Below are 27,527 nucleotides of genomic sequence, written 5' to 3'. Positions count from 1 at the left end.
GTGCTAATGAGCAGATGCTGTCTGTTTGAGACACAGAGGAGCTCTGCACAACACTGCTTAGAGGGCTCTACATTAACACTCTCCAAATTCGGGTAAATGTAGTCTTAGGCGAGTAAGTTATTGAGTCCACCCTCCACTTTGGGTGGTGAAAGATGTGTGCTCGGGACCTGTGCTTATGCGGCGATTCTAGCGTCTAATACACTTCACCAACGGTAATAACCGGAAGGAGACGGCACGCAGTTAAGATAGCGCGTGTGCAAACAGAACATTTCCTGTGCGCCTTCACATTAAAAGCCTGTTACTAGCCAAACGTGAGTTGACTTTTTTGAAGCCGGTAAGAACAGGAAGTTCGCGCTTTACAGCCCTGCAGTGCGCTAGCTTGAAAATCAACTGCTTCAGCTGCAGAGAGCAACAGTAGTCTATGTAAACAAAGTTTGAAATAACTGATAAGCCACTGAAGAACTACTCCCAACACATTCACAACAACCTATTTAACTTATCCTAAATTGTACCAATATGTATACTTATTTATTTAATAGGCTATATGTTTTAAAGTTAGGTTTTAATTAACAGAAGGACATTTACCAAAAATGTTTATTATTATGAATATAATAATGATATGTATATACAAAACACATATAGATATTAATTTTATGGGGAGAAATAATTCTGAATCAGCAAAAAATTGCAATTGGCAGGTTAGATTATTTTGTCTAAATTACAATCAGTGCACCCCTATTAATTTTTCTACAATTATTACTGCACAAACTAGGATATGACATTAATTGAGAATTTCAAATGAGACCAAGATGACAGGCTAAAAGGTAATTAGAGCGAAATGCATGGGTTAAGGTTATGCAAGTTTTCGATCATACTTTGTGTGCTACTGAATTTATTTTTGTGCTACTGATTCTTTTTGCTTGCTAGCACCAGTGCTACCTCCTAAAAAAATAAGCATACAGCCCTGTATATATATAACATTAATATGGGAGCAGGAAAAAAATTGTATATAAAACAAACACAATGTGAACCCAAATGCTCAAATGAAGAAAGGCAAAAAAAAGAAGATAAAGTCTCAGATACAATTCAAATAATTTTTTTTTATGTAAACTGATTGTTTAAAATTTCTGCTTACTGGGTCTGGTTAACATTGTACAATGAGCCCTTGTCCTACTCAACTAAAACAGCTAAAATCATTTAAACATGTTGTAAATGTTGGAGAGAAAGTGATTTTTGCTCCAGGTGACATGATGTTGATGATGAATAAATGTGTTTATAAATGTCTTTTTAAACTTTAAAGGGAACAGCGACATTGAACGCTATCAAATGGCCAATAAGAAAATTCCTTTCAAATACGCCAGACCAGTAGAAGAGTGGCTGCAAGAGAAAGGTATTTCAAACCAACATGTTTCTATGCCTATACTATGTGTTTGCCAATCTGACATATTATGAAAAGCCTGACCCTAAATGTACCCTCACTATCTTAAATAAATTCAGTTTTTTTTCTGTGCTACTCTAACATTGAAAATACCACATTTCTCCATTGTTTCTAATTTGTTATTTGAGTATTTAGATTGCTGGTGTTGATATATTGCCAACTTGGCAGTGGAATGATGTTGCATCAGAAGCAGACTGGATATTCTCAGTTCAGATTCTAAAGAACACCTACACCTTGCTTCCTACTTTGAATGAACCTCTCCCCTCTCTAGCCCCACACTAAGTCACTGTGCTAGGCCGCACAGTATCACACAGATAGGCTGAAAGAATTACCATATCCGGAAAACACATAACTGTTGAATCACTGCTTGCACTGGTCGTTGTTTGACAACAGAACACATGGGTCGTTGTTTTGTTGTATATAAGCTAAATAGATTAAAGGATATTTTTTCTCTGTTGAAAATATCTTACATATGGATGTCTCCTCCAGGACGGCAGCTAACCATTTTCAACACCCAAGCCACAGTGGTGATTGGTGGTAGTGACCATGGGCGGCCGTTCCAGGGCCAGCTGTCTGGCCTGTATTACAACGGGCTGAAAGTGTTAAACATGGCGGCAGAGGGGAACACTAACATCAAGATCAATGGCAGTGTGCGTCTGGTGGGGGACGTGCCCAGCGGCTCAGCCAGGACCACAGCTCTGTCTCCTGACATGTCCACCTCCTTCATCGAGTCCACCACCATGATGTCCACCACCACCACACGCAAACACAGATCCTCCTCAACGGTACAGGTACTTCTGTTAGAACTACACATGTGACACAAGTCATACTCATAGTTAGTTCAATTTGATCTGATATGGACATCACAATTACATTGGACAAACCAGATGCATTCCCTGCGTTCCAAACCTTATACTCTATATTTTTTTCTATTCTACATACTAGTTCTGACCATAGCAATAATCTAGTTAGGATGCAGTAGGCATACACTTGGAGCATACCTTTACTTATTTATTTCATCATAACATTGCGCCCTGATCTTGCCTTTTGCTTTTATATCCGTTGCATCCCCGTTTGTTTTCATATGGAGGCTCCGTCGATGTGACGTCACTTACGGTGTGCACTGGATTGTGGGTCAGAATCACCCAAGTAGGATGCTGTTTTCAACACTAAAAATCTCGGACGGATTTAGTTGACATCCGGGTATTTCTAACCATACTAAATCTGGCCACAAGAATCAGGAGATCCTAAATCTTTTTTCTACCATACTAAATAGTAGATGGTATGGGTATTGGAAAGCAGGGATTGTTTGAGTGTTTTAGCATACTGTAGCTACATGCTAGTTCTTAACACCATGAACTATAAAGCAAAGTAGTACACACTGAATGCACTGAATACAGCATACTGTGGTAGCTTTCTACTAGCAAACCAATTGGAGGATTTTATTGTAAGAAGCTCTAGAAAATGCACTAGCTTTGACAGGATTTCTATTGTGCAGTTTTGTTCGTCATTTGTTGACTTTTACTCAAGTTCTAATTACTACTTATTTTTTTTATCAATCTATAAACCTTAGTTCTTCTTTGTTACCTGTGTGTATGTAAATTGCTGATAGGGGCATCAGAATCCCAGAGTACTTGGGGAAAATAATAAGCTTGATGCGTTTTTTATTTGCTGCACTAAGTTTCCTTGGCCGACCATCGCGTCTACAATCCTCTACGTTGCTCGTTTCTTTGTGCTTCAAAAGAGCAGCACATCTTGAAACCCCAGTCTGCTTTGAAATCTGTGTCTGGGAGAGACCTTGACTATCTAGTATAACTGCCTTGTTCCCTGACTTACATTTTTTGAAATTTGATAAAAATAAACAATTATTATTTTTATTTTTGAAAGCATTCTTAGTTAAGAGCTTTTTTTCAGACCTGCCTAAAATGTTTGCACAGTACTGTATGACCACCTCTTATCATCTGATTTAAGTTTTCTTACTGGGTCCAAGATAATATCTGTCATCTTCGTGACAACTAAGCTAACTCACATTCATTGTAGGAGACTGCTGCCAGATGCGCCTGGAATCTTATAAAGAAAAGTGAACTTTCCTGTTTACCTTGTTAACACTTTCCCCTTGTCTGTGTGTGTGTGTGTGTGTGTGTGTGTGTGTGTGTGTGTGTGTGTGTGCGTGCGTGCGTGCGTGCGTGCGTGCGTGTGTGTGTGCGTGTGTGTTGGGCCTGCAGCATACAGCAGAGGACATTGTCTCTTCTGCTGAGTGTTCCAGTGATGATGAGGACCTGGAAGAGTGTGAGACCAGCCATGCAGGTGGGCTAGGTTAGTTTGCATTGGCTTGCTTCTTTGTGCTTTGGCTCATGTTCATCACAGGATCAATGTATCCTCCAAGCATCAAACCCCATGGTTAGACTAAGTGTAACTTCATAAGACAGCCAATAACAGTAAGCATAGATGAAAGATGAATTATTCAATTCAAATTGAAAATAGTTGAACTAGTACATGAGTCATTACCATTCAGTGTATTTAATATGTCGCTAGTTGACAACAGTAATAAAGAAGGCCATTAATATCATGAGCTACACTTGCACATGGGGTCTTCCAAAGCGGTTAACATGTTCATCAATATACATACACATTTTGTTTGCTGAGGGGAACAATAGGGGTTAGTACATTTTCATACAAAATTTGTATGATGGTGAACCATGTTCTCGCACCGATGCTGCAAAACGTAACAGTGCTCGTGGCATTCATTGCTCTACTGCAGTGGTTTTCAAACTGTGGGGCGCGCCCCCAGGGGGGGCGTTGAGTTATGGCAGGGGGGGCGAGGATGAATGAGTAGTAGTATCAAAAAAAGGGATATAATGTTTTGGTCTAGATAGTTAATAGCCTAATCATTGAATCAGTTCATCTGGGAGATAATCCGAAGTTAACTGATCACGTCACGTTCACGTCCATGCACAGTGTGTATTGAGTTTATTTAAAAACATTTGGAAATGGGGCTGCCTTCAGTTGCCCATGCAATGTGTATAGTCTATAGTCTATTTCAGCCTCGTCTGTGGAAATAAAGATAGCTGGACAAGAGTTCTTCTGCTTCGTTCCTCTCACTGCATTTAAATGCATTCACTATATTACAGAGAAATAGGTCTCGTTAAAGAAAAAGAGCTCCAAGCCCATCCCAGAGGAGCCTGCATAATATTTTATTTTAAATTAATATTTTTATGGAAAATTCATGTGTCTTCAATAGCTTCTAATTCATCCGACTCAGTGTCTCCAAATTATTTGTTCACACAAAATTCCTCAGATTTAGCCTCTTAATTTTCCTCTCAAAGTGCACCAGATTCATAGCCTGGAAATCCATACCCTGATATCTTGAACGATAGAGGGTCTGGCCACGATCAATAGTAATTTCCAACTCAAGGGGCGGCTCCTACTCGTGCATTTCAAATGCCACTGCACGCAGTTGGATAGCACTACAACCAATCAGAGCATGCACAAGGTGACGTAAGCCCCATTCGTTTAGCGAACAGCTGTTAAACTGTTAAAATAAACGTTTGCCGTTGTCGGTCGGCAAAACAGAACATTCCACTTACTTGCTAATGAAAGATTTGAGTGCCGTCTTCCAAATCGTTAAGGGTCGAGGCCAAAGCAGTCTCAAACTCACACAACATATCCGCAGCCATCTTTGATGTTTACTATCACGGCTTCGACGTCGCATGCACGTCACTGTCGTCATCCGGTTACGTCCTCCCCAGAGTACCATATAAAGGGCTCTGGCGCGCCCATATTAGATAGAACCAATTGAAACGTGAGACCCAGATTTCTGGTCTTCTTGATAAAGCTTCAACGGAGCGTGGCCAGACCAACAGGCGCAGCAAATTTAATTTGCCAGCGCCTAGGGGCAGGTCTGGGAATGCCAGGCTACCAGATTCATGCATTTCACTTTAAAAAGGTAAAAAAAAATCTCCCGGGGGGGGGCATACCCCCGGACACCCCTAGGAGGGGCTGGTCCTCTGCTGGCTAATATTTTCACCCAGCAGGACATTGGAGGCACTAGCGAAAGAAACACTGGGTGTGTGAATGAACAATAGTCAATAATTTGGGAAAGTCTGTCTGCCTATCTCTCTCACTCCACTGCACACTCAGTCACTACTATCCATGCTTAAAGGAAGCAGGATTAAAACACTGGATTAAGATGTTCAAATGTATTTTAAAAAAGCTAAACAAAAACATTCTTCGATAAAGATGTTAAAATGTTTAAGGAAATGTGTTTAAAAACGCACAAAGATGTTTAGAATGTTTCAAAAATATGTTTAAAATGTGTAAAATAATGAAAATAAGATCTTTAAAAATAATTTTTTTTGGGGGGTGGGGGGCGCTCACTCTCACACTTTGTAAACCCCTGCTCTACTGATTTTCATTTTGAAATAAAACATTTTGTTTGTTTGTTTTTCTGTTAAATTCAATATGACGTCTACACTCAGTGTACACAGTGATGTATTTTACATTTTTTTCATCTTTGTTTCTCCATTTTGAGAGGTGAATGTAAATAAAAGACATTGCAAAGGATTGTTATAACTATGAGAAAAACCTTGAGAATAAAAACAAAAGAAAATCAGGAACATGTTGTGTACAACAAAATAATCCCACTGTCACACACCCTTTAAAGGGCACGGCACTGTTAAGCCTACAATATACAGTACTTGCTGTTCAACCACGCCTTTGTGTACACATAGTAAATATATTTCTTCACATACTGGACTATGTATGGCACAGTCAAACTGCGTTACTCAAGAACCTACAATGTTAATGTTGGAGGACGTACACAACGTTTCAAACCAACGCACAATACTAGTGTGGATGACGCCATGTTTGTGTAGTTAACAGCAAGTATACTTTCAGCTTTAAAGCTCACATATTATGCACTTTGCTGTCAATTTTATATGGTCTAAGTAGGCTAGTCCCTAATACTTATTTTTTTAGATGTTTGCGGAAAAACCCGTTCAGATCATTTATTGTAGCAAACCTCTATACCCTGATTGTCCTCTGGTCTCAGGATGACCTATATTTGTGCGATCTGGCTGGCCCCTCCCACCTCTCTGCCGGGCTTTCTTTATATGTCCATGGGGCTCTCCCACCGTCTCTGCCGTGCTCTCGCGATACTAGAGAGACACTGCGTGACTGCGAACACAGTGTTTACCCGGCCGGAGCTAAGCCATACTTTGAGAACAGTTTGACATGACCTGACATGATTAAAACCAGTGAAAACAGTAGCTTCAAAGTTTGATTTCTACAGGAATATCTTCCCATCCTTTGTCATGTTAAAAACGAGTCATTTTCAGACTGCTGTGGGGAATATAAACAGCGTGTTATGAGCAAAACTTGGTGCTACAACCGAAGCTACATGGGCGCTAACGCTAAAAATAAGACTCAGACGATAAAATAAAATAAAAATACCACTAAAATCAGTGAAAAAAATATCTTCAAAGTTGACTTCCACACTATTAAGTTCCAATCCTGTCCTGTTAAAAACGAGGCATTTCCAGACTGGTGTGGGTAATAGAATTATGTTTTTATGAGCAAAAGCTGAATGCTTGTCTCAAAGCTAGCTCGGAAGCTACCGGCTAAAAATACCACACAAATCAGTGAAAAAAATATCTTCAAAGTTGACTTCCACATTATTAAGTTCCAATCCTTTGTCCTGTTAAAAACGAGGCATTTCCAGACTGGTGTGGGTAATAGAATTATGTTTTTATGAGCAAAAGCTGAATGCTTGTCCCAAAGCTAAATAGCTATACACCAGTCAGGCAAAAATACCAATAAAAACATTTCTTTCAGTTTCACTGTTTGAAAAAACCCACAAGTAGCTTCCTATCCGTTGTGTTATTAAAAACGAGGCATAGACTGCTGTGGTTAAGATAAATTAGTGGAGTATGAGCAAAAGCATTCTGTGTTGGTGTATGTAACATTCAGGCTGTAGGCTACTATGGGCATCTTGTCGCTTAGCGGGGAAAGCAACATGGCTGTCGCTCTGAAAATTTTCCAGAGGATCTCGGGGCCGTGGACCAATAAGAAATGGGGGGGTGGGGTTATCATAGACTACTGCTAATGTGGGGGGGAAGCATGGACATATAAAGAAAATATGGGGATGTGGCTGTGCAGTTTATGACGTCATAAACCGCGAGAATTCTGAACGGAGTATATTGGGGGGAGGGGGGGGGGTTTCAGAACGGGGGAGAGTGAGAAAAGGAGAGATTGTTATTTTTTTTATATTTTGGCAGTCTCTAGGCACACCGTGGACCCATGGATATGTTGGAACACATTTAAAAAGTGCATTTAGCATAATATGTGACCTTTAATCCACACACATACACATCTCCTATGTGAATAACAGATTATATCAAACACTGTATTCTTATTCAAATGACTCAGATTGACACATTTTCTATTAACCTAACAACCAGACTTTTAGTTCAGGAATATTTGCATTTAAAATCATTTTGAGATATTCTGCAGATGAAAAGCTAGGTGAACTGAAAAAAGGTAGTTTGCTTAGAGGCATTGTTCAACATTTAAAATGTATTTTAAGCATTATAGCTTTCTGCCTCACTTGTTGGTACTTGTTTATTTCCCACGTTATGTTGCGCTCTATATTTTTACACTTTATGTCCTTTAAGAACCAAATGCATACGTAACCGTCACGGGCACTTCCTGGGGCCGTATTCACAAAATCTTTTATCTTAGCGCTAAGAGTACTTTTAAGGAGCACTAAAAGTTCTTAATTAGGGGTAATTTCTTAAAACCTATTCACAAAGCTGCGAAGACCAACTTTTACTAAGGAATGGGAGGGACTCCTAAGCTAAGACTCGAGGGCGGGGTTGACCCTGTTGCTATGGATGATGTCATGTTCATACCTTCTATGCCCACAGTGATTGGTTGAGAGGGAATGAGTTTCTAAGAGTGAATTTATGATAGAAACTCTGTGGGAGATATCCATATTGTGTCGCTGTATTAAAGTAAAGAGTTTTTAAATACAATTAATGATAAGTGACACTGATTTAACATGAGTAACATGAGCAAGAATATAGAATATACTACTGCATGGTTTCCCACACATTAGTTCAATATTAGCCCACAATAATACCACATAGGCCTATTCATTTTCAATTTTACAATGTTTTGAATTGGACATATACTTATTGAAGAGCTTCAGGCCATGCACTCTCACTTAGTGGAGGTCCTGGGAAAGTTTTGTATGCGCTTCATTTAGCGGAGAATATTTCAACTGTTTTAGACTAATATGACCCCAGTGAACAACGTGGGATGTGTGACAAAATCTCTATCCGGGGCGAAAGTCCTGAAAATCACCACAACAACATGTTACACTTGTATCACACTATGTGGTGAATGGGACTTTTTTCTTTATAGATATCCTCATACTTTTTTACCAGATTAATCTTCATATTAAGAGAAATACTTTTTGTATTACACTTTGTCTAAAACATTTAATAAAATATGCAAATTAGGCAATATCTCATTAAATATGCATGCATACATACAGTACGTAATAGGTTGACTGTTTTTTTGCCATTTTCATTATATATCAAATCAGAATGTTTACACTCTTCTATGACCTTATAGTCATTGTCATTGTGAACATTGTGATCCCCTCAGAAAATCTGTAACTTCAAGGGTTTATATGTACGCATATTTAATGAGATATTGGCTAATTTGCATATTTTATTAATTTTTTTAGACAAATTGTAATACAAAAAGTATTTCTCATAATATGAAGATTAATCTGGTAAAAAAAAGTATGAGGATATCTATAAAGGGAAAAAAAAGTCCCATTCACCACGTAGTGTGATACTAGTGTAACATGTTGATGTCATTTTCAGGACTTTCATCCGGGTAGAGATTTTGGCACACATCCCATGTTGTTCAATGGGGTCATATTAGTCTATAACAGTTGAGATATTCTTCGCTAAAGGAAGTGCATACACATCGTATCCAGGACCTCTACTAAAGGGTTTATATAGGCTAGGCATATTTAATGAGCTTTTGCCTCATTTGTAGGGATGGGAATCGAGACCCGAGTGCCGAGTCAACTAATTCCTTGGAATCGTTAACATGCCTGCTTAACGATTCTGCTTGTTGCAAATGCGTCGTGACTTGACACTCACGCTGCGTTGTTTTGGTTCAGAACGCAGCAAACATGGCGTTGAGACAGACTCTCTCTAAATGTTGGTTGTTTTTCACTTGAAAAGATGACAGTACGGCCACTTGCAACAATTGTAAAGTTTCCATTTCGTCAAATGACACGCGCACAAGCACGAGCGCAAGCGAGCAGACGGCGATCGTGACGGTTAAACGTTTAAATGTCCGCTGCCTGTCTAGTCGACACCAGAATTGCCCATTGGACTTCAATGTGTGAGAATTAACGTATGTGTAGGCATATGTGTGGGCTAATAGAAGAGGGAGAGGGGCGCCCTTAGCTCAGTTGGTAGGGCGTCCCCCCACTCCAATAGTATCCAGCTGCATCCCCGGTATTGTTCTCCGGGGCTGCAGCTAGACTATACTCCCCCCATGGGCCTCGGCCAGCAGCGGACCCGGGTTCGATTCTAGCCCGTGGTCGTTCTCTGCATGTCACTCCCCTCTCTGCCCCATTTCAACTCTGTCTCTACACTATCAATAAAAAGCATAAAAATGCCAAAAAAAAAATATCTTTAAAAAAAAAAGAGGGAGTGAGAGATAAAAAAAAGTGAGAGCAGCATAAAGCAAAGCAAAAAGGTTTTCTTGACCGCTGCCTTAAGCCCCGCAGTGTTTACTCACGTTCGTCAGCTAGTTTGTTTCTTTTTCCTTCCGTCAGCTGTTCTGCTGCCTTTACGCACGGCGGGTGGAGACGAACCCAAAACAACAAACAGCGGAACTCGGCGGTGATAAGGAAACAATAGTCTACACTTAAGTTTAACAATAAACTTCATAAAGACACACTTAAAATAACGATCTCTGCCCATACAAAAAGCACTGACTTGGATAACTTGATGGAGCGATCGATGTGCAAAAACCATCCGGCACATGTGTCTGATGACGGGCTGTTATATTAATAATAAACAGCGGGCGGGCTTATAAAGGGCTTAAAAAGGCAAACCTTTTTTTTTGTCCGGACCAATTAATGTGAAAATTGACAATTTCCTAATCCTAAAGTACTCTTGATAATCTTTGCACACACTAGACACACTTCTGATCAGATATTTAAGCAGGTTAATACAAATAAACACATTTGTACTTATTTTCTCACACAATGAGAATCGATAAGGAATCGGATCGATAAGCAGAATCAGAATCGTTAAATTCTTATCAATTCCCATCCCTACTCATTTGCATATTTTATTACATATTTTAGACAAAGTGTAATACAAAAAGTATTTCTCTTAAAATGAAGATTAATCTGGTAAAAAAAATTATGAGGATATCTATAAAGGAAAAAAAAAGCAACAGCCTGCGAAATGGTAAAGTGAATGCAGAAGGAAAAAGGCTTGACTATACAGTGGCAGACCTGATGCTGCAAAGCTTCACGTATAGGCCTTTATAGGTAAATGACTCTAGTAGGAAATGAAACCCAAACATGACACCTACAGTAACTTTCAGTGCATCGTAAAACGTCAGCAATTGCAGGAAAAAGGAGCTTAATAAACAACTTTTTTTTAATATATATATAAATAGGGGAGAACGGGGTAATCTGAGCCACTTTTTACATTTGGTAGCTAAAATGATTTCTCACTCAAATTTACACATTTCCCATTAATTCAGGATGTTTCCTAGAAATGGGCATGAGCAGAATTTTTTCAAGACAAAGGGCAGTGAAAATATGATTGTTTTAAAAAAAGTTGTCATGTGGCTCACTTTACCCCAGCTGTGGGGTAAACTGATCCACTTAACTTTCTCCACTCTGAAACTACCATAACAACACATATTGTAACAGTAAGAATCCTGAAAGCTAGCCACACATTCCAGAACTAATTTCGGACTAGTAAAAGAATGATGGGGTTTGGTCAATTAAGCAAAGCAAATTTTCTAAACACTTGAAAGTAACTCTAAACAAAATCAAATACAACATATTATAATTCAAAAGGTTTTAATAAGATTCAAATGAAAGATAGAACCAGTTAGATTAGAACACAGCCTGGGGGTCAGAACACAGGACCCTTAGAGCCAGCTAGTGTCTGGGGGTCAAAGCATAGGAAAATCAGAACCAGCAAGAACAGCCTGGGACTCAGAACACAGGAGAAGACCCAACTGGACTATAACATCAGCCTGTCATACTCTACAACTAGGCCTACTCTACATTCCAGCCCTGAAGGTTACAGGGAAAGATGAGAAGGTGCTCTTTCCGTGTGGTTGCCCCAGGTCGTCTTCCTGGTGTATTTCCTTGGCATGATGGCTTATCTACAATGTGTATGACATTAAAATAAAACATGCAGGTCCTTCTCATATAATTAGCATATTGTGATAAAGTTCAATATTTTCTGTAATGTACTGATAAACATTAGACTTTCATATATTTTAGATTCATTACACACAACTGAAGTAGTTCAAGCCTTTTATTGTTTTAATATTGATGATTTTGGCAAAAAAGTGTAGAAAAACCAAAAATCCCTATCTCAAAAAATTAGCATATTTCATCCGACCAATAAAAGAAAAGTGTTTTTAATACAAAAAAGTCAACCTTCAAATAATTATGTTCAGTTATGCACTCAATACTTGGTTGGGAATCCTTTCGCAGAAATGACTGCTTCAATGCGGCATGGCATGGAGGCAATCAGCCAGTGGCACTGCAGAGGTGTTATGGAGGCCCAGGATGCTTCGATAGCGGCCTTAAGCTCATCCACAGTGTTGGGTCTGGTGTCTCTCAAATTCCTCTTCACAATATCCCACAGATTCTCTATGGCACATGTGTCAAACTCAAGGCCCGCGACACGTTTTGATCTGGCCCGCGAATCAATTCGGCCGATTTGAATCAATTCTGAAAAAAAAAAAAAAAAAAAATCTTCTTCTTCATGGAGCCTGTGCCATATCTACACGTCGCATACGCTCCCAACTGTTAGGAAACGTACGTGGCTTACAGCTAGGAATGTCTGCTGAAAGTTCTACAGCTCAGGATTTTAAGCCATGAATTGATGAACTTGCATCTAAGAAGAGCTGTCAGTTTTCTGAGGGCTGTAAATAGGCCAATATATGTGGCCAAATAGCATGCTAATATTGATGATTGATTGTGTCAAGTGTCTAAGGCAGTGGTGTCAAACATCCAGCCCGCGACTTGTAGAGCACACATTTCTGAGCATTTAAAAAAAAAAAAGTAAGTTAAATTAAAATTAAATTAAATTGGGAAAAACGTATTCCAAAACAACAAATAACCTCTGTATTTAAAAATAAATCAAAACAGTAGAAGTTGCACTTTTATTTAATTGTATTTTGTACTGTCTGCATGTTTGCACAAAATGTGTCCCTGTACATATAGTAAACAAAATTGGACAACTGTAAGGTCAGTGCCTGTTGTATTTGTGTATTCAAATAAACAGTTGTTTATTTCATTAGTGCGTATTGGCATCTTTGAGCAAAATACCCCCAACATTTTTGCTGCGCCGCACCTCCTATTCCCCTGGCCAGCAGCAACCTTTACTAAGACATTTCCTGGGGGCTACAGAGATCCCTTGTGATCCGTGATAATGTAGGTTACATATGTAGGCTGAGTGATAAAGCATATAACTGAAAAACAAAGCTAAAGATTTGGATTTGACATTATTTTACTGGTCCGGCCCACTTGAGATCAGAGAGGCTGTATGTGGCCTTCGAACCAAAATGAGTTTGACACCCCTGCTCTATGGGGTTCAGGTCAGGAGAGTTGGCACGCCAATTGAGCACAGTAATACCATGGTCAGTAAACCATTTACCAGTGGTGTTGGCACTGTGAGCAGGTGCCAGGTCTTGTTGAAAAATTAAATCTTCATCTCCATAAAGCTTTTCAGCAGATGGAAGCATGAAGTGCTCCAAAATCTCCTGATAGCTAGCTGCATTGACCCTGCCTTTGATAAAACACAGTGGACCAACACCAGCAGCTGACATGGCACCCCAGACCATCACTGACTGTGGGTACTTGACACTGGACTTCAGGCATTTTCGCATTTCCTTCTCCCCAGTCTTCCTCCAGACTCTGGCACCTTGATTTCCGAATGACATGCAAAATTTGCTTTCATCCGAAAAAAGTACTTTGGACCACTGAGCAACAGTCCAGTGCTGCTTCTCTGTAGCCCAGGTCAGGCGCTTCTGCCGCTGTTTCTGGTTCAAAAGTGGCTTGACCTGGGGAATGCGGCACCTGTAGCCCATTTCCTGCACACGCCTGTGCACGGTGGCTCTGGATGTTTCTACTCCAGACTCAGTCCACTGCTTCCGCAGGTCCCCCAAGGTCTGGAATCGGCCCTTCTCCACAATCCTCCTCAGGGTCCGGTCACCTCTTCTGGTTGTGCAGCGTTTTCTGCCACACTTTTTCCTTCCCACAGACTTCCCACTGAGGTGCCTTGATACAGCACTCTGGGAACAGCCTATTCGCTCAGAAATTTCTTTCTGTGTCTTACCCTCTTGCTTGAGGGTGTCAATGATGGCCTTCTGGACAGCAGTCAGGTCAGCAGTCTTACCATGATTGCGGTTTTGAGTAATGAACCAGGCTGGGAGTTTTTAAAAGCCTCAGGAATCTTTTGCAGGTGTTTAGAGTTAATTAGTTGATTCAGATGATTAGGTTAAGAGCTCGTTTAGATTACCTTTTCATGATATGCTAATTTTTTGAGATAAGAATTTGGGGTTTTCATGAGCTGTATGCCAAAATCATCAGTATTAAAACAACAAAAGACCTGAAATATTTCAGTTGGTGTGCAATGAATCTAAAATATATGAAAGTTCAATTATTATCATTACATTATGGAAAATAATCAACTTTATCACAATGTGCTAATTATATGAGAAGGATCTGTATGTTATGTAATATCACATTAAAATATGTTTAAGACTAAACTTAACTTGTGACTCATAGTGGGGGAAAGTGAGACAGTGGCTCACTTTCCCCCACAGCATTTGGCTCACTTTCCCCCACCACCACAATTTGAGAAAAAACTACCTCTCTTAGCATTTCAGGCTAATCTTCAGTTATCAGCATCACATGGTTTCATATGTTGGTAGTTCATCAACACGTATGATAGAAGTTTTTCTACGTGAATACATTTGCTTTGGCACAACAGTTGATTAAGTTGACAGCAAGAAAATTTACTTTTACATGCAAAATACCTATTTTGGTGAAATAAACATGCTTACCACAGCACCATGAGGTCCTCTCTTTCAGGGCCATGGGGAAATGAGAGGGGCTTGAAAACATATATCTCACATGACAACAAATGTTTTCCGTTGCCTAGATACAGGGGGTGGCTCACATTACCCGATGCCTCAGATTCCCCCGTTCTCCCCTATAATAAATATAAATGTATCTATACTTTCTGAATATAGCTTTACTACAATCGTTAAACCCTCACAGTTATTAAGGTACCTTCAGAAAGCTCACTATCATTAAATCTCTCCAAAACACCATCAAATGATTGTCTGTGATTTACTCTTAGTGACTTAGGACACCTCTCGAGGACTCCTAGCTTTTCATAGATTTAGGAGCTAGTTTTAGCGCTAAAATGCTTTGTGAATTACACTTATCTTAAAGAGGAGTCCCAAAATTAGGAGTGAAACGCCCCTTATTTTTAAGAGTTACTCCTAAATCAGGGAGTTAGGACCTACTCTTAGCTAGTGTTGTTTTTGGCGGCCTGTTTTAAGTTTAGTTTTAGTCTAGTCTTTGTGTCAAACTGTCATTTTAGTTTGTATTAGTCTTAGTCACGTTTAAACTCTTTTTAGTCTAGTCAAGTTTCAGTTGACTAAAAGTATTGAGCTTTTTAGTCTTCTCTTAGTCAGAATTATCTGGGACTATTTTCGTCTAGTTTTAGTCAACAAAAACTGATGACATTTAAGTCTAGTCTTAGTCAATGACATTTGTATTTTAGTCTTTTTAGTAATGCAATTATATTTAACCCAGTTAATATAGTACAAGTACCTAGTATAGTACAGCCAAAATCAAAATGTTCTTTAAGTCCCCCATTTCACAAGTCAAACAAGGTTATCTTATCTTATTATATTATTTTTACCTTATAGACTCAAGAATACATGCAATTCCAGACACGGAAGACGCTCTGATTGAATTTACATCATATTTATTTGAGCTACCAAACATGTAAGAATGCCGGATTCCTCAACCTGAACAGCAGTCTGGTGGAGCTCGGACAGCTTCTCTTTGTTTTTCAAAATCTCCTGTCTAATGACATACATTTACATAAAATAAATAGGCCTAAATAAAATAGCTTCAAATGACAATGCCAGAAAAAATTTACATTACATTCAAGTTTAATTAAGAGAAAAAAGGTTCTTGAATGCTAGAGCTACAATAACATAATAACAAAGTGCAAATAAAATGTTTGTGTATGACTTGTATTGCTTGTAAACTGAAGTCAGATTTTGTATTACAAGATATAACACAAATGGTTTGAACCATGAGATTGGAAGCACAGACAGCATACAGTGGAATTCGTTGACAGAACTTATTACATGGCACTTTGAAAATCCTATGTAAATCACGGCATTCTACAGGTCTGTTATTTCCAGCAAGACAGACCTCTGTCAAGGGTATGATGACCATTGCTAAGGACCTACGTCATAGTTTTGATGGATAGACGTCCACAAACAGGGCTACTACTCGTTCAGAAAACAATGGAATACTTTTTCGACATGACTCAGGAGAGCAGGGAACACAGGAGTCATGGTTAATATCCGACAGGAATCCAGTCAAGATGACGTGAGTACGTTTGGCCGCATATTGACAGTTAGCCTATACAGTAACTTCAGGCTGCAGCTGGTTAGTTGTTAAAGTTAACCCACCGCCGCAGCTGCATCTTCCATATTGCCGTGAGTGGGGATTGAGGAAGTAACGTCGCCTGCTAACTTCCTGCTATTTCAAAATAAAAGCCAACTCACGTTTGTCTAGTTAAATACTCATGTTAAGCCAGTGAAATGCTTTTAATCTGAAGCCGTAGCCTGTTTGCAGCCTCGAGACTCAGGAAACAGAAATATTGCAAAGATAATAATAATGGCGAGACAAAATAGCCTTATAACATTTCGTGTCCTCTCGTTTTTGTCAATGAACATGAAGAGATATTTTATCAGAGTTTTTGTTTTTGTAAACCACATTTAGTACCGTTTTTATTAGTCAACAATAATGCATTATATAGCCTATTTGATTATAGTCTTCGTCACATGACCACCATTTACGTTGCGTCTCGTCTCGTTTCTGTCACGTGATAAATGTTCGTTGACGACGACATTTTGTCATACATTTCGTTGACAAAAACAACACTACTCTTAGCCTTAAAATGTTTTGTGAATACGGCCCCTGGTTTCCTTCCAATGAATTTGATTTTAAAATTACATAACATGTAAAAATATAGAGTGCAACGTTACGTGATGAATAAAAAAAAGTCCCAGCAAGCACACAGGAGCATTTAGTGATGTTGAAAAGTTTATATTTTGACCTGCTCCCCTTGACTACCAGGGCTAAACTAATCTGGATGAGCAATTATGCCCATTTCTATATCAAACATGCACACACAGTTAAAGGAATGGAAAGTGCCAAAAAAAGCTAATAATTTAAAATGTTGAACTATTCCCTTTATTTTGATCAGATTGTGATCTCTATCAGGTGGGATGTTTGTAGTGTTATTCCTCATAGTAAACTTTAGATGTATGAATGGGAAGGATTACAATGCTGTACTGCTGACAAACCACATGTTTTCACTCTTTTAAGCCGTTCATAGAGTATGTGAATAGTTGTGCTGTAAATGAGTTTACAGTGCTCATTGGTAGGCTTCATGGGGATTAGTAAAGAAAGACAAAGACAGGGCCCTAATCATCCAATCATGTGTTGGTTTAACGCTCCTAATTCGTCTGTCAGCTTTCACCTACCAACTTCCTCCATAATGCTGTACTGCATTTGAACACGTCTTGAGGCATGAAAAGATTTCTTTTGCCACAAATTCACACTCACATTTTCTCTCAAGCAGTTATTGACACGGTTAAGCAAATTCTTCAAAGCTTTCTCTTCAGGGAGATGTTTGCATGCTTTGTGATGGATGGCTGACTCCATGCACCCGTACTTACACTAACTTCTTTATTTTCTCTGCATTCATCTTTAAGTTGGGAACCATTGTGCGGTGGCAGGAACATCCACCATCATCCATCGTACCCCACCCTGTCTTTATTTTGTCAGTGTGGCTGCTTGTCTGGAGAAGTTATCAAGTGATTATGTTCTCTGTTGTATATCTGTTGTATTCTCCTTTACTTTCAATGAATTCCATAAGATTTTTTTAAATAGTTCATATTTTATTTTGGTGTTTGAAAACCCAGAGATATTATGACTCAAACATATGATATTGGTCCAACAACACTCCATGGCCAATGATAAATAAAAAAATGTTTTCCATTAATGCCGAGATATATATCTTGATGCAATCAGTGTCTCTCATACATTTTACAAACCATATCTTAATAGGCTTACAACACTTCAATACAGTTAATTTACATTTTATTTTTACCATGCAAAATCACCAAAAAATTTAGGAAAACTCAAAAAAAAGTGTGCATCACAAACCAGCATCTGGTAAGGTGTGAAACACAGCTCTTATTCCTCACTGAATACATACTAATAACTTGTAGGGATATTAGTATAAGCATTATTTTCAAAGTTGAGGGAGAATGACAGGTGATACCAAAAAGAACGCCAGCCTCTTAGAAACTAGACCAGAAGAAGCACAGACCTTATATCATGATCATATTATAATTAGTGCTGTCAAACGATGAACACATTTAATTACGATTACGCATATTTGTATCTATTCTAGCCTAAATGTCCCTTGATTTCTTTATGTCCCATTATTTTTTCTAATTTCTTTCTCCTATCACACACATTCTCTACGCCCTTGTAATTCAATGTAGGCTATGTTTTCTAAAATATCATAATTTCCAATTCAGTGCAAATAGCCCCAATGTAGATCCTCCCACCCCAACCCTAGAACAGCCTACACAAACATGATTGGAACTTCCTGTTTTTATTGAAAAACAAACTATAAAACCACATAGGCTATATAAAACAAATTATTATTAGGTATTAAGAATAATTTAAACTGGTTGTTGCAGGTCTAAGTGTTTTGGGAGTCGTTCATCCACGGCTTATTTCAGACTGTGTGGAGTGGACACACTATATGCCTGTGTGCCGGTGGTTGCTATGGCGCTGCTGCAGCCGGGAGTTCAGTCGCCCTTCGTAGCGAAAATGAAAGTTAAAATGAATGACTGCACTTGTTTGCAAATGTCAGGCTTTCTTTCTGTTCTTTCACTGCGTATCCCAGTGTCACACACGGAAGACGCTACCAGTGAGTGACTGAAGCGCTGCCCAGCGGGGCTAGGAAATGCTAGGTTTTGGTTTCTGCTTTAAAGTAAAAGTTTAAAATTGACTTAATGTTTTGCCAGTTTAATGATTTTATTTTGAACTTACACTGTAGGAAATGTTCAGTTTGATTTAACATTAACTTAATTGCGAGCTACATGTACAGTTTGTGGTGTTGTAGTTGTTCTAATGTTACTAGTTTTTGCAGCAGCATGTGAAAAAACTACAATGTTTGCAAGACAAAAAGAGCGTTAATCTCGCGATAGAAATATTGACGCCGTTAAAATGGGTTTGTGTTAATGCAAATAGGTAAGCAGGTAGCACTTTATATCAATAGAATGAATCATCATAAATCCATGCATGTATTCATTCATGTAGTACTTCATGAACCATCAGTAGTTCACTAGGATTAATAGTATCTCATTCATGATTTAACACAGAAACAATACAGTCATTAATGCATTAAGGTTGTTAATCATCATGATCTTTACATTATTACTGATCAAGTCTTCTTCATAGGTCACTCTGCAGTTAAAGTGACAAAAACTGGTCACACCAATACACATGTGTTTTAAACCAAGTGTTGAAATCATTTCTCTTGACTCATCATATTTGTGGCCCTTCAAATAAAGTGGTCACCTGGTCCATTTAAGATAACTCAAATCTATTCAAGGTCACCACTATCTCAATGTCACCACTGTACAAGTGGTCACCTTGAATGAACCGCTTGATTTGAAGGGCCACAAACATGATCAAGTCATGAAGAATGAATCTGCTTAGTTCATGATTTCAACACTTGATCTTGAAGAAGACATGATCATCAGTAATGGCTCAAAGATCATTATGATTAACATACCACAGCTGAAGCATTCATTAATGTATTGTTCCTGTGTTAAACCATACATTAGATACTGTTAATCCTAGTGACTTACTGATTACTTACTGAGTTCATGAAGTACAACATGAATAAATTCATGATGATTCATTTACTATTAATATAAAGTGTTACCGGTAAGCATTTATATACGTGGAGAAAAAAAAACTTTTATCTGACCCCCACTGTAACAGTGTATACAAAGCTGACTTGTCTGCAGTGACATCTCCCTGAAACTCCTTCTAGTGACTGCGTGACTGCCATCTCCATAACCCATACAACCCCACTTCAAAAATACTCAACTGTCCCTTGGTCTCCTTCATTTTCTCTTGAGCATAGACTTGTCAGACATAGGCCATCTTATGGAATTCCTCTCGGAGTACATCTTTACTTACATGGAGTAATCATGTAGATGTCATTACACCAAATACACTATAGGGTTAAAGCTGGTATATGTTCTAAGTGCAGATGTTTACTCTCATTGTCATGCCTGTTATAGCATGTGTATATAAGTGAACCTTTTACCCTGCCTATAATAAACCGTTGAGGGGCATGGGGTTGGGTTTAAGTGTTATTGGCTCTTTACATTAGACTGCTATCATGCTGCCAACAATTAAAGTCTTCCATGTAATATAGTTTGGATTCTCATGCAAAAAATTCAACAGCTCTCCTTTCTAATCAATATGTGATCTCATTAGTTAGATGAGGTTTTGCCTTGGCAGGTTCATATTGACTGAAAGCTTTTACAAACCGTTAGCCTCATAGCATAATTGCCTAAATCATATTTACTCTACTCTACTTTTACTCTACATCTACTCTATTCTACATCTACTTTACCATACTCTATAACCCTTAAAATATGACTTAGGCAATTATGCTATTAGGCTAACGAAAAGTATATGTAGAGTAGAGTAGAGTAGATGTAGAATAGAGTAGATGTAGAGTAAAAGTAGAGTAGAGAAAATATGACTTAGGCAATTATGCTATGAGGCTAACACAATTGTAGGTGGAGCAGAACTTCCAACACGCATGTGACCGGTATCAGCTTTAAGCTCCTCTCTTCACTCCTCATCATATCACATTTCACATACAGTACATTTCAAAATGTTAATATGTTTTTGTTTTGTGCTTTTTTTCCTCTTTCACACTGCTATTAGTTCAATTTGAGTTAGAGCTGTGTCCCAATTACTTAATGGCTGGGGGGAGGGGGTGGGGCAGTTTGACTGATGTCATGTCTACACAAACATTGTGTGCAGTTCATATGCTGTTCCATTCAGTAAACTGTCTGAATTGCTTGTGTAGAGTTGGGACACAGTGTCTGTCTAACATTTTACTAACATCGGTCAGTTTGCTGTGTTGTTTCATTTTTACTTTCCCTAAATGCAACTTCCTTTAAGCATGCATCAACATCCTTTAGTAGAGCTCAAACTAAACAACACTAAAAACTAATCCCAAACTCTTCTCTGCTGCGCCACAAGTTCATGTTTACAGACTAACATTACAGATATATTCTTCATGAGAGAGGAGCTCGTCTTACAGTCAAGTGCCTTTCTCAACACTGTTTTGTTTCTTTATTGTGTGCATCTGGTTGTAGTGTGTGCAAAATTTAAATGGCTTCATCTTAACATTTTTCATTTGATGATTTTGACCGGTCATATTTTTTTGTATCTATCCCACTTGATCCCTGACATTTTGGTTCTGAATATTGTTTTTGGCTTATAAAGTATGTTTGCTTTGTTTTTTTCTGACATTCAGATAATATTTAGATCAGTGTGAACATTTTTGGTTTTATATATAATTAGACTTCTTTGGATTTGGGACTTAGTTCAGTGACTAACGGAGTGTGTTTTATTTTCTACAGTACTGATTTCTGACAAATGTTTCATTAAAAGAACAAGTTACAAACCACAACAGTTGCACAAATCAACTTAACTTCAGCGATTTTTATAAATGTATGCCCACGCCTGCATATTAGTTGGTGAAACAGTTTCATATCTCTCATATTTTTCATATTTCTAAAAATCTATTTTGACAAAAAAATTATCCTTGCTAAATAATATTTTGACTGTAAGACAACAAAAAAAACAATGAATTGCATGGCTAAAAAGTTGCAGTTTAGGGTTTGTCAGACTTGTAAGTGTTAGAGTTGTTCTTTTCTGTAGATGGGCATGTCTATTGCTCATTGTTTGTATATCCCATCCCTTCCTTACAGCCAAAAGCTCTAATGCCGCCCGACCGCTTCGTACTGCCTTTACATGGACATGGCAACTGACTCACACTGTCACCCTCATCACCCTCATCTCCTATGTAGTATGTTCATAGGCCACACCCCTTCTTCACCATCTCCCTTGTCTTTAGATATATTAAAATATGAATCCATCCATCCATTCTACACTAAAGAAAAGGACAATTTAAGCAACAAAAAAACTCTATCATAAATAGATTTGAGATACTATTAAAGTCTATTGCAATGAAAAAAAAAGTATAGGTACACATTTTTTTGTATAAAGAAATTATTTGCCAGGAAAAAAAAAAAAAAAAAAAAAAAAGATTTATGGTGTTTATTTTTTATGTTATGTGGTGTGGGTGTATGTGTTGTTGCCTCCCTGTACCATCGTGTTTTAAGGTAGAACACAATCTGCTATGGTTAAAAATGATCGTCAGCGGTACTCAGTGGCTATCCAACATTCTTTTCACAACTTTCTTCCTTTGTAAATTCTTTTCTTCATGCCTAAATCACGAGGGCAATTAATTGATGTAAGTTGACAATATACACTTTGTATCACTCGATTGAAATGTTCTTTTAAAGATGCAGTTTGCAAAATATGATGATAATATTACCACTACTAAATGATTTGATATAGAACAACCAGGTCATGATTATGAGTTTCCTAGCATTGTGCTTGTAAAGCGTATGGGTTTCTGTGTATTAGACTCATTCACCAATGCTTTCTTGTGTTCCAAATAAACTCATGACGAAAAAACTCCTAATCCTTCGGTTGTACCATATGATCCTGAGACACAACTAGGAATTGTTCCAAGTACAACGGAGTGGTTGTTGGGAAGATTTTTATAAAAAACATATTGGCTGACTCACTTTTCAGCATATAGTTCTACTTTATATGAACACAATATGCTACAGTACTACCTTCAAGAAGTATTGAATCAGCGACACAAACTAAAGGCAGGAATAGCTAAAAGCTTGCAAACTGCATCTTCGATCACACTGTGGATGAATCTTTAGTAGTCATTCAGAGTTTGAAATAGAATAGAATAGATAATGTAAAGAATTCTACGCTTGTGGATGTATACTGTATGTATGTTGGTGTCTGTGATCATTTGTGACCCACTTAACAGTTTTAGAATTTAGAATGTGCATGAATGATTGAGTATGCACATTGAAGACGGCTGTGGGTAGTTTTCATGTCAATGGCAGTGTGAATATTCACTTCAATGATACCCTGATGTCACTTTTTTCAACAACAAAAAAAGGTAATCAAACTTTTTGCATTCCTCCTTAAAAATGAGTTCTTGGCATCTATCAAGCTGTATCACTGGTAACTCTTCTATTGAAGAGAATAATTCCATTCACATCAAAAAATATTTGAATTGTATAAATTATGGTTGCACACATTTAACACGATCTCCAACTATTAAAGAGTTAACAAGACAATTACAAAGTTAGAAATGTGGTTATTTGAAGCTATTTATTAAAGGTGAAGTAAGCGATTTATTTATGTTAATATAAGTGTTAAATCGCTCTTTATTCATACAGTGATCACTTATATAGTGTGCGCGTTTCATAAAGCCAATCTCTTAGTCACTCACTCTGCATGTAATCGGCAAATAAACTTTTCGGGGATCCCACTACTAATAACCAATCAGAAGAGAGAACGCTACAAACCGGCACCCATCTCACTGCCGGTGCACGTGCAGAGCGACAGATGAGTGAATGTGTATGTGCCTACAATGGCGGAGCAGGTAAAAATCCTTCCCAATGTCTGTTTTGATGGTTTTTATCATGTTTTATAACACTTATGGATCTGAGATGGTGCTAGATAACTTGCTGCTTGAAGACCACATACATTAATGTGGTGACGAGGGAGGGGACTGCTAACTGCAGTCACTGACAGGAAGTTAGCTAAACTGACCATTCCGCTTACTGAACCTTTAATAAATAACAGTGTAGATGACATGGATGACAGTACAGGTCATGACATTTTCCCCTCACTTTAGTATTTGACAAAGGACACTGAGCATTAAGTGGACTTTACTCTGTCATTGACATTGTGTGCACTTCAAGTCAAAGTTATAGTTGAACAGAATCTTCGGTCACACAGCTGCTAGTTTGAAAAACAGAACAGTGAAAAGATCATGAAAAATAATCAGTGTTCCCTGTAATGTGACAAAACATTATGCAATCCAATTCTTTATCAATGATCATAGATAGATAGACAGACAGATAGACAGATAGATAGATAGATAGATAGATAGATAGATAGATAGATAGATAGATAGATAGATAGATAGATAGATAGATGATAGACAGACAGACATACAGACAGACAGACAGATAGATAGATAGATAGATAGATAGATAGATAGATAGATAGATAGATAGATAGATAGATAGATAGATAGATAGATGGACGGACAAATAAATAGATAGATCGATGGATAGATAGATAGATAGATAGATAGATAGATAGATAGATAGATAGATAGATAGACAGACAGACAGACAGACAGACAGACAGACAGACAGACAGACCGATAGATAGATAGATAGATAGATAGATAGATAGATAGATAGATAGATAGATAGATAGATAGATAGATAGATAGATAGATAGATAGATAGATAGATAGATAAAGAATTTAATATAATTCACTGATGGATGGATTACAAAAGCATTTATTTTTACATTCTTACAAACAGATGCATCTTCACTACATAGCCGTGTGCTCTTTTAATGTAATGGAACTTGAAGATGAAGTTAACATTTACCTCCACAACAGCTCTGCATCTGAGAAATGTCTGTCCAACTATAACACCAATGTTGTGTACTGTGATAACAAACACAAGAGGTTTAAAATGTTAATAATGATGAAAGCCATGCAGTGACCCTGCTGTTAGTCTGCCCTTTCTACTATGATATGATTGGTTATTTGGATCAAACCTATCTACATAAATGTGTGTTGTGAAATGATTACCTTTTACTATGAGAAGTTCTACTTCTCATCCAATAAAGGGGGAGGGCAATTTGAATGTAAGTACTCTGCTGAATAAGTTTTCATTCATTTTAGCACATACATTATATCAGTTTACTTTAAGGGATTTTCCTGTCCCATTAAACGTTTAGTAAATGATATCAAGAAGAAACTAAAAATAATGTAATATATTAGGCACATTGAATTTAAAACAACTCTTCTTGGTTTTTCCAGATCATCCTTGCACACCTCTTAAGCCTCTTTATATTTACATACAAATATGCCAATTTTCTTTTAAAATGGTTATATCTGAACTGAATCTAGTTCATTGTCATGGATCTGGTTTGAGCTGTTGCCTGTTTTTCTGTCTAGATGTTTTCTAATCAATTCCCAATGCTTCCTTGCTAACATGCCTACCGTTGTGTCTCCAACCTCAGGAGCTGAGTTAGTCATTCCAGTACTTGAGGATCCATTAGCGCACCCCTCTGTAGCTCTTCATTCCCACTCCCTCAACCCCTCCACCCACTCCTCACCATTAATGAGACCGACCAAAGAGTCCCAGTCCAAGGCCACTGAGGCGGGGGTCCCCTTGCTTGTCGGACCGAGGCAGCGATGCTTGTGATGCTGATGGCTTGGTGATATATCGGGGGTATGGCTCTGGGGAAGCGTTCTAACACCGGCCCCCCTACTGATGATGACCAGATCAGACCTTGTCCACACGTCAGCCCTTTGAAGCTCACGCAGCCCCAGACTGTTAGCCCCTAACACACCTTCAGACTACCGCCATACCACTAACCGCCGACCAGAGCCGCACCACCGCCACCTCTGCCTCCACCGCACAACCCTCCACAATGGCAAAATGAATAAAAAGCCCCGGCCCAGACCTAGTGTTGCTTCCATTGCCCCACAACATCCTTTGAGGTAGACAGCACCAAGCCGAGAGGGGCCTGTTAATAACCTCCCCAATGTTCCGTAATATACCCACAGCACTCCCCACAGAGCCGGGCGTCAGGCGAGTTCCAGGGCCAGAGGAAGTGGTCCATGAGTCTAGCAGCACCACCGGGATGGTCATCGGCATAGTGGCGGCCGCTGCCCTGTGCATCCTCATCCTGCTCTATGCCATGTATAAGTACAGGAACAGAGACGAAGGCTCCTACCAGGTGGACGAGAGCAGGAACTACATTACCAACTCCGCTGTGCAAAGCAATGGCGCTGTCATGAAGGACAAACAGCAGAGCTTGAAAGGCAGCAACAAGAAACAGAAGAATAAGGACAAGGAGTATTATGTGTGAAGCTGAGACTTTGGTGAACACAAGAGGAAAGAAAGCACTAAGAGAACACTTACTTACTTATCAGTTTCCTCGTGAGGAGCTTTGACAAATGATGGTATACCATGGAACTTGAATTATCCCATACTGTGCTGAGTAGTTGAACTGATGACATGTACTGTAATATAAAGCACACTTACTATTGTAAGCATAATGTCAATGCTAAATAGCAACTTTAGAGACCTTACACTTCTATCTGGTCAGAGACGTTATCAGTATAGAAATATTCCACAGCTACATCATTCTCCTAAGTGACTTTTAGAGCTATGTGATCCTTGGCATTAAAAAAGTTTTTCTAAAAATTGTTAATTACAAAAGGCTCATAATCTTATACATTTTTCAGCATGTAAGCAACATGTAGTGCTTAACGAACGGGGTCAGACACACTGTCATTGAAAAACAAAAAAAAAGACTTGTTGTATCAGAATGACAGATTTCTATGGTTTGTGCATAATACAAGTGTGTTGTCCAACTTATTCTGATCAAAGCAAATGAAAAAATGACAAAAAGAACAGCAAGAAGAGAAAACAATTTCTGTGTATAAAATGATACCAAGTGAGCAAATTGCCATGAATCTCCTAGAATCAGTTGGCCCTGAATCTGATTCAACCCAATGACTGATAGACAGGCAGAAGTCGCCGTTCTCTTGGTAAAAAGCAAATGATTGTAAAATGCATGCCATCCAAATTCTACAGTAAAGTACAGTACAGTACAGTAAACGTCCAGTATACAGTGTTCAACTTGGACCGTTTTCTCTTTAATGCCAAACAGTTCTTCATCATCAGATCAGAACACAGAACCCCTCAAAAGGTTCGCTGTTGAAAAAGCAACCTCTTATAGAAAAGGTCTATTATCGATGCACAACCAGTTGTGGTTCAATCTTTTTGCAGAAGTGTGTGTTGGTTCATTGCCTATCGTTCTCTTTTATATGGAGGTGTCAGGAGGAAGACAAATGCAGTACTACGACACTGTTAACAAATGTGTATACAGAAATAAATCAGATGTTGAAAGTGTGAATTCTATCTGCTGTCACAGTCAACTGTGTCAAAAAAAATTGTTTACATATTTTATTACATGCTAGATGTTGTACTTTGTAGGTAGGAA

The 27,527-nt window shown here is 38.4% G+C and overlaps 1 protein-coding gene across 1 annotated transcript in view; it reads left to right on the top strand.

Moving 5' to 3' along the window:
* The window catches only part of nrxn3a (neurexin 3a), a gene marked incomplete at both ends in the record, with an annotated part of 191,902 nt that extends 165,515 nt beyond the window's left edge, over window positions 1-26,387 (top strand). Inside the window, 4 exons of the mRNA XM_080041756.1 lie at window positions 1,301-1,390; window positions 1,928-2,229; window positions 3,664-3,745; window positions 26,083-26,387. Of these exons, the coding sequence (XP_079897882.1) occupies window positions 1,301-1,390; window positions 1,928-2,229; window positions 3,664-3,745; window positions 26,083-26,387 (779 nt within the window). The remainder of the gene's footprint in view (window positions 1-1,300; window positions 1,391-1,927; window positions 2,230-3,663; window positions 3,746-26,082) is intronic.
* Between the last annotated feature and the right edge of the window lie 1,140 nt (window positions 26,388-27,527).

This window comes from Ammodytes marinus (genome assembly GCF_949987685.1).
Source record: "Ammodytes marinus genome assembly, chromosome: 15".
In the NCBI taxonomy this organism is placed as follows: domain Eukaryota; kingdom Metazoa; phylum Chordata; class Actinopteri; order Uranoscopiformes; family Ammodytidae; genus Ammodytes; species Ammodytes marinus.
The sequence above is the reverse complement of the archived record's forward strand: the minus strand, read 5'-3'. Positions and strand labels throughout refer to the sequence as shown.